The sequence below is a fragment of the Gymnodraco acuticeps genome, unplaced genomic scaffold (genome assembly GCF_902827175.1).
Source record: "Gymnodraco acuticeps unplaced genomic scaffold, fGymAcu1.1, whole genome shotgun sequence".
In the NCBI taxonomy this organism is placed as follows: domain Eukaryota; kingdom Metazoa; phylum Chordata; class Actinopteri; order Perciformes; family Bathydraconidae; genus Gymnodraco; species Gymnodraco acuticeps.
The window spans coordinates 4,689,947-4,697,760 of NW_022992351.1; the positions used below are offsets into that span (position 1 = coordinate 4,689,947).

Consider the following 7,814-nt stretch of genomic DNA (forward strand, 5'->3'; position numbering starts at 1 on the left):
TTATCCAGCTAACAAACGGGTATAAACAAGATTATAGTGCTAATGGGTTGCAATATATGAAATGTTTACTAAACATTTTATGTATTGTGTTTTAAGTGATTGTCCAGCAGGTGGCCCTTAAACCCTGACACAAGTAATTCAAAATAATTGAAAACTTGGGCTAATACAACCACAAAGTTGCTTATGTGAAGACAAGTAATATAACGTGAAGAAATAATATATGGACATATAGCACAATAATCTTGGGTTATGAATTAATTCTGTTTTCTTAATGAAAAGAAGCCCACTCCTCATGATAAATCAATGTAACATACATTCATCAGACATCCCTGTAGCCTACATATGCTTAGCTTAGTTTGTCCTAAAAAGGAAAGATGTATATTACAGTACAAAGTTGAGGTTTTACAAGCAGGAGACATCAAATTAATCATAAAAAATGGGCTGACACTTGAGACTGTTAAAACAAGAAGGTATAGAACTTTAATTTGAAAATGCTGTATACGGCTCACATTTGAAGTATAATGCTAAAATCCCATTTGCTTCCACTGAGGAAGCTCACACGGGCAGTCTGACTTATTTGTAGGTAAGTGAGCACTTTTGCTTGGCCCTTTCATGTAATCTTGAATATTTTTAAGTCTCATATATTCACAAATGTTCTTCATTGAAATATAATGGTAACAATGGCCAACATTTCCAAACCATACTGTCACAATGTACTAAATAGCAACAAAAAATTGATTAAACATATTTATAACAGCTGGAAATTGGTCTCAAATGTATTAAATATTCGTCAGTGTTATGTTTATTATTTTTCTCAGTGCGCACCTTTCCCAAACCGCCCCCTACACCCTACCCCTCCGTTTGCGCGTTCACGCGGAGGGTCCACCATATTGAGGACTGTTCCAAACCAACGAGTGTGGAGCGGTGTGGAGGGGGAGTGGGCTATTAAGCCCTCAAACAGCGAGTCTGCATCGGTGCTGACTTGAGACCGCTCTCTACGCTGTGTGTGTCCGGCAAACATCCACTGATAAACTGCGATGCAACAACCTCATGATAGCCTCATGTGTTTTTAACTTAGGATCATACCTGTGTTTAGTCTAGAAAAAGGTAAATGTGTGCATTTTATTATAAAGTTGTGTATATTTACAGACTGTTGCAAAAACTAAGAAGCTTATAAACATCAGGTTTAAAACTAAAAGAGCTTTACAAAAAAGTAACACAATTAAAGATGTTTGGAGTTTTATTTGAGTTATTAATTTACATTTTTTTGTCAAAGAGATGCTGATTTGAAACCGTTGTTACAGTTACGGCACTTCCTGTTTCTGCCGGAGAGAGGGGAGTTCGTCCCAAAGCTTTCCGCTGTATTTATATCATGTATATACAGTCTATGATTTATACCCTTAACCCTTAATGGAGGGAACTTCATTCAGCTTCGAATGTGGCTACAGACCATAGACTGCTACAGACGGAGTTCACTCCGTCACGGAGGGGTAGGGTCGAGGGAGTGATTTGGGATTGGGCCTTTGTTTGGGCTCTTTGGGTGAATTGAAATGGTAATACTTCAATGGGTAAACCACGACCTTTTAGCTTTACCCATTGCAAGAAAGAAACACGGAAAATACAAGAAGGTTAACCATATTACACTTCAATATATTTAAAAATAAGAAGAACGATAACCCGATGACCCGAATTCAAACTAATACCTAATGTTTTTAATTAAAACATGTTTGACATCCCTACAAAAATCAACAATGTACCCGCCCAACTGAATGATCTCATGGCTACAAAGTGCGCAGCCATTTTGTTAGCTAGCTTGAGGTTACAGAGGGTAGCCGTATTACTGCTGCAAATATTCTCCGTGGCCTTTACGATTTATATACCTAAATCTCACCGAATACATTATTGTGTCGGTGTGTTACAATTTCCGGCCACAAGCTCATTGACAAAGAGGACGACTCGTGTCTTTAATGACGGTAAACAGAGCGCGAAACTGAATTGTCATTCATTTTTCAAACCAGCTTTTTAGCTAGCAAGCTAACTTGTTTACGCGTGCTGCAAGTGGAGAAGAACATAACGTGGTTTTCATGGCCGCGGGATATTGTATGTTAGAAAGCTGTTGAGTGAGTGTTAGCGTTTCACACGCGTTGTCTCCGTCCGTCTGTCGTGTGCATTTTTTGGTGCGTCACATTAACAAACTCGACGCTACAAACTTGTGTGCATCGTCCCTGTGTTTAGCTTTAGCTCAGTTAGCTGCCTTCACTAGCAGCGACCAGCCAATACGTGACCATGTCCGAATTGTACATTCGCGTGGCCGAGGATGAAAACGAAGAGCCCATGGAGATCCCCTCAGAGGACGATGGGACCATTTTACTGTCCTCGGTAGCAGCACAGTTTCCAGGGGCGTGCGGGCTGCGGTACAGGAACCCGGAGTCCCAGTGCATGAGAGGGGTCCGTCTCGTGGAGGGGGTCCTGCATGCACCTGAGAACGACTGGGGAAACCTGGTGTATGTTGTCAATTACCCCAAAGGTGAGATGATGGTGTTAATGGATTGGCCTTTCACAATAATATTATGTCTTACTATATACCAACGTAGTTCTATATTGAACATATTTTATTTAGCAATACTTGCTGTTATTTACTTAGGATCAGCACCAATGTACACCAACGCATTCCCTTGTATGTCACAACGTACTTGGCAATTAACTGTATTATGAATCCAACATTGTATGACCACAAATATGTTGCCAACCCTGTCCATAACGACTCAAATGCTGCTATTTGCAATGCTCACCAAGCTACAACACAAATTAAATCCTACCTACATGCAGGTAGAATTTTAAATGGGGTTGGTATAAATATTGCAAACACGTTTTTAATATAAACCTCTGGAGCATCTTTGGTTTGAATTGCACTTAGCAAAGGGTTATCAGCCTAGAAGATTTGTATATTAGTTTTACGTGTGATTGGCTCTTTCTGTTTTTCCTTGTGTAACTCATCTATTTATTCTCCACAGATAACAAAAGGAAGATGGAAGAAATAGATGCTGCCTCGGCTGTAAAAGTAAAAAGGGGCTTTCAGAAGACGTCAGATCTCATTGTCCTCGGGCTGCCGTGGAAAACATCAGAACAAGACCTGAAAGATTATTTCACTACCTTTGGGGAGGTCATCATGGTGCAGGTACAGACAACACGCCTCGCTCAGAATATCTTTGCCGTCATTTCTTTGTCTAAGAGTGTAATAATTGTATCTGGTTTTGTAAAAATTGGTATTTAAAGCTTGTATGTCTTCTGTATTTGCTCCAGGTCAAAAGAGATTTGAAGACTGGCAACTCAAAAGGATTTGGGTTTGTCCGGTTCACCGAGTATGAGACACAAACCAAAGTGGTCGCTCAGAGGCACATGATTGATGGACGATGGTGTGACTGCAAACTTCCCAACTCTAAGGTATTTTGGTTACCATTTTTAGCACATTGTATTGTTAAGAATCTCATTGTACAAATAAATTAGATTTTCTTTGGATCATGGGTCAGTTGATTAGTTATTGGTAGTCAGTATCTGGATTTTTGTTGTTGGACATTTCTATTTAGCCATGCACATGAATATTGAGTTATTTTCCCTATTCATAATGTTGGTTAGAATCCGACCTGAAAAAACACAACAATCATGTAGATGGCCGAACTTCCCGCTGTGCCTCTTTTCCTCTCAGGCGGGTCCCGATGAGCCCATGAGGAGCCGTAAAATCTTTGTCGGCCGCTGTACAGAGGACATGACCACCGATGAGCTGAGGCAGTACTTCATGCAGTATGGTGAAGTCACTGATGTCTTCATTCCAAAACCTTTTCGGGCATTTTCCTTTGTTACGTTTGCCGATGACCAGGTGAGATTCACTATAAAGTGTTATAAGTTGCAATATAAATTAAGGGTATAATAGTGACTGTAGTGATAATCTTCTCCTAACACTTTTCTCAGGTTGCCCAAGCCCTGTGTGGAGAGGACTTGATCATCAAGGGCATCAGCGTGCACATCTCCAACGCTGAGCCCAAACACAATAATAGTAGGCAAATGATGGATCGAGGGCGGTTTGGGGCTGGTGGGTTCAGTCAGGGCTATGGCAATAACCGTGGAGGGCTAGGCAGCGGTAGTGGGGGGGTTAACTTTGGGGCTCTCGGCCTTAACCCAGCAATGGTGGCGGCTGCCCAGGCAGCGCTGCAGAGCAGTTGGGGGATGATGGGCATGCTGGCTAACCAGCAGGGTCTGACCACGGCGGCAGGCACAGCCACTACGGCCCGAGACCCCACCTATAGCTCCTCCAGCACCAGTTACAGCAGCCCCAGCTCAGCCAGCCTCGGCTGGGCGGCAGGCACCAACACCGCCTCCAACAGTGGCTTCAGCTCCGGCTTTGGCACCTCTATGGAGTCGAAGTCTTCTAGTTGGGGAGTGTAGATAGCTTGAAGCTTTTCAGTTGCTATTAGGCTAATCTGGTAAGTATACCTACAGCTGGGGACTGCTTATATCTTATGTTCCTATTACTAAAATATACTGCCTTTTATTTTGTTAAAGAGAAAGTTTATACTTGCGTGTGACTGATAATGTAGTCATGCATTGAATGGGTGAAAAGTTTAGTTTTGTTAGTGGAAACTGCCACACTCCATTTTCTTTGTTTTTTTTTAGAAAATGTTAAAGAGAGATGACTGTGCATGCGAGATAAATATTTATAAACATGCACGAGTATCTCGAGAGCCCCTCATCCCCTTTGTAAAACGGGCTTATTATAATTGTATATCTGTATGCAGTTGATTGCTTATTTTGTTTGTTTTTGTTGTGGTCTTTGGAAACGCCTTCATGAAAATCTCTTCTGCAGTTCACCAACTTTTCCCCAATTTCCCGGGAGGAAGCGCCTCATTGGCAGCAATGTTCGACCGGTCTCAGTATCAATTCCCCTCTTCCCATGTGTAAATGCTTTGCCATCAAAGAACACAGCTTCACTCTGCATATACTGTGTTAGACGGTGGGTGTTGTCTTTTTTCCTCTCACCTTTTTATGGATATAGAAATCTTGTCTGCTCTTTTCACTTCTCAAGCTCAATGAGTGGGATTGATGTTGGACCGAGTGAGTGAGCGAACGGGAGAGCAAAAATGAAAGAAGTGTGAGAAGGACTGTTTGTGCATTTTTTTTTTTTTTAAAGAAACAAATGCCTGCGAGAGTTGAGAAGAACCAGTGGCTTTGTGCGAGTGTGAGAGGAAGAAGCAAGTACGAGTGTGCCCCTAATGACATCACAAGGACATTTATCGCGTCTTGAGATCCCTTATGGTCTCTGCTTTCTCTCATTGTTTTCTATCAACCTTATTAATTCTTTAAAAAAACAATTAAATGTCAAGTGCTTTGAGTATATGTACGTTTTTTGTAGCTTTCTCTTGCTGTCTGATTTGATGTGAATGCTGTGTCTGGTTGTGTGCTTTATTTTTCTCCTTGTTACCACCCTCTCTGTGTGAAAATGTGACTTTGTGTTCGTGAAGGCTGTGTTGGGAAAACACTGAAAGTGTGTTGAAGTTTGAGGTTGATATGGAGAATGTTTGTCTGACAAGTTCCCATTGAAAGTTTGGGTTTGAAGTGGTTACGAATGCATTTTCTATGTTTTGTGAATCAAAGGGAAGTCTAAAATAAAACTGAATTTGACTAGGTATAATACAATCTTGACAGTGGCTTATTTTTGACGTAACATTAATTGAACTGCCAACACTTTAATTCACATGTATAGGGACCTCGGACACGGACAGCCCAGGTTTTCGTCTGAATCCGGGTTGGAGTCAGTTATGGAGAAGCTGAAGACATTGTTGGGGCACCGGCACAAACCAACAATGGAATTGCTGCACGACTGCCTTAATCCTGAAAAGGATCTTCTTCACCTCACTAGCAAGAACACCTTGGACCATCACATAACCAAATTTAGAGCGGACCATCCTCAATTGGGCTGAGGTATTTGTTTATACCTACAAGGGTCACAAAAAGGACCAAAGTCACACCTGCAATTGGTAGTGGTCAGTTATTTTTCCAAATATGTGCAACACAAAGTCTGCCTTTTTAACCTACAACATGCATCTGTCAGTAAATGCTTTTCTTCTTTGTCCTCGTTACAGTCTAATAATTTAAGTATTACGTGGTAGGTTTATTTTCAATGTGATCGAAAATAATTTCAATAAGGCAGGATGTGTTGTGTTGTCTGTTCTGATTGTAAAGTGGTTGGAATGTTTAAGCTAAGATTTTCAAAGGGACTTAAAGAACTGATTGAACGTGCCAGCAGGAATTCACACTTTCTGTATTGAAATATTTTAGTATTGCGGTGTAAAATAAAGGTTTTGAGTTTTTAATTGCCTGTCGTCTTTCATATAGATTTATATAAGTATTTTATTCACCTGGCTCCACCTCTAGCTCCCTATCTTAAGGTGTTTCATGCCTTCAATACAATGCTTTTTCTTTTCAGATATTGTATTGAAGGCATGATTTGGTCCATTGGCTAAACTATGCTTAAAGGAGTCCGTGTTTGTAGTTATGCTGCTGGCTGTTAGCAGGTGTAATGGTCTGCCTGTTGGTGCGGATGTGCTCATTTATAAAAGCTTTTGGGACGAGAAGCTCGAATCACCTTATTTATCATGAAATATTTCCGCATTAACCTTTGGGCTGTGAACAGTTGGGAGAGTTGTGTTTTTCTATGCTTGTGGGGTAGTAAAAGTCCCTCGGATGCACAGCCGTGCTGAAGAGGCGTGTGGTTTGATGCAAGCCTGAAAGACATTCCTGCTGGATTTTAATTAAGTGACTATGTCACTTTAAAATAAAAAAGATCAGATCATAAAACCTGTAGATAATTCTTCCATTACTCTAAATTAAATATTAAAGCAGAGTGTAAAGTTGTCGAAAAACATTTTTGTGTGTGAAGAAAGTGAGAAATTATGAAGTTCTGATTGGATTCATTCATTTAAAAGATTGATACACAAATAATTTGTACAGATATCTGTTTTCATACAAAGGCTTTTTTTGCATTACATTTACCAGAAACAGACATCCCTTCATACCTTTAATAAAAAAGAACCTCGCTGCTGTGGGAACTCGGTGTGAATTGATTTGTTTTTCATATTGATAGTAGGTTGAGTGGATCTTCCAGAACAGGGTCTTGCAGGTCTGTCCCGGGGGGCGATGTGGTGTCTGAAGGTCCTCCAGCTTCTGAGGTATCTCCCCTGGATCCATGTACCTGCACTGTCCTTTAATCATTCCTGCTTCTGCTTCCTCTGCTCCTTCTGCAGTTCCTTCAGAGACAAACTCAGGTTCAACTCATTTGTTTTCAATCTTTCAAATTTCCAAGTGAGGATGCTGTTAATACCTAAAGAAAGAGAAGCCTGAGAATGCTTACAAGCCACCAACACAACTCAAATTGTATATATTATAGGGAATGATAATGATCAATGTTTAATTGATTGGTAACATAAATATGATCTCTGACAGGACTTAACATAAAGACCAGCTGGATATCTCACTCTCTTGTGATGGCTGCTTTGTTCAATCTGGAGATCAGACTTTGATACCTGATTTATTTATTTACTGCACAAGAGGTACAATAAGCCCAATAAAAAGACCACCAACAATGAATTGATGCTACTAACAAGTAATGTCTGTGTTAAAGCCGGATACAGCTTGTTGTTCTGTAGCCTACCATAGACCTCCCTTGTCAAGAAGCTTTTAGGAACACAGTGTTTCTGCACTGCAGTTTATTTCAGATTAAATACACCATCCAGCTGCCAGATATACTCATGCAGCTATTA

The 7,814-nt window shown here is 40.6% G+C and overlaps 1 protein-coding gene across 4 annotated transcripts; it reads left to right on the plus strand.

Moving 5' to 3' along the window:
• Positions 1 to 1,785: 1,785 nt before the first annotated feature.
• tardbpl (TAR DNA binding protein, like) lies at positions 1,786 to 6,368 on the plus strand. 4 transcript variants are annotated; one of them, XR_004568350.1, is made up of 7 exons: positions 1,786 to 2,527; positions 3,015 to 3,178; positions 3,304 to 3,444; positions 3,707 to 3,877; positions 3,970 to 4,054; positions 4,862 to 5,008; positions 5,759 to 6,368. XR_004568350.1 is itself a non-coding variant. In XM_034208999.1 (6 exons), the coding sequence occupies exons 1-6, from the start codon at positions 2,287 to 2,289 to the stop codon at positions 4,954 to 4,956; spliced, it is 897 nt and encodes a 298-aa protein (XP_034064890.1). In that variant the 5' UTR covers positions 1,786 to 2,286; the 3' UTR covers positions 4,957 to 6,368. The 4 variants fall into 4 exon arrangements, 3 of the variants coding, with proteins under 3 accessions (XP_034064890.1, XP_034064891.1, XP_034064889.1); XM_034208999.1 differs by having other exon boundaries at positions 4,862 to 6,368; XM_034209000.1 differs by lacking the exon at positions 4,862 to 5,008.
• The last annotated feature ends 1,446 nt before the right edge of the window (positions 6,369 to 7,814 follow it).

Excerpts from the sequence above, each read along its gene's own strand:
- tardbpl (XM_034208998.1), top strand. The coding sequence starts at position 2,287 with ATGTCCGAATTGTACATTCGCGTGGCCGAGGATGAAAACGAAGAGCCC. Across the intron at positions 2,528-3,014 it reads TGTTGTCAATTACCCCAAAG|ATAACAAAAGGAAGATGGAA; the intron begins GTGAGATGATGG and ends TATTCTCCACAG. Across the intron at positions 3,878-3,969 it reads TTACGTTTGCCGATGACCAG|GTTGCCCAAGCCCTGTGTGG; the intron begins GTGAGATTCACT and ends CACTTTTCTCAG.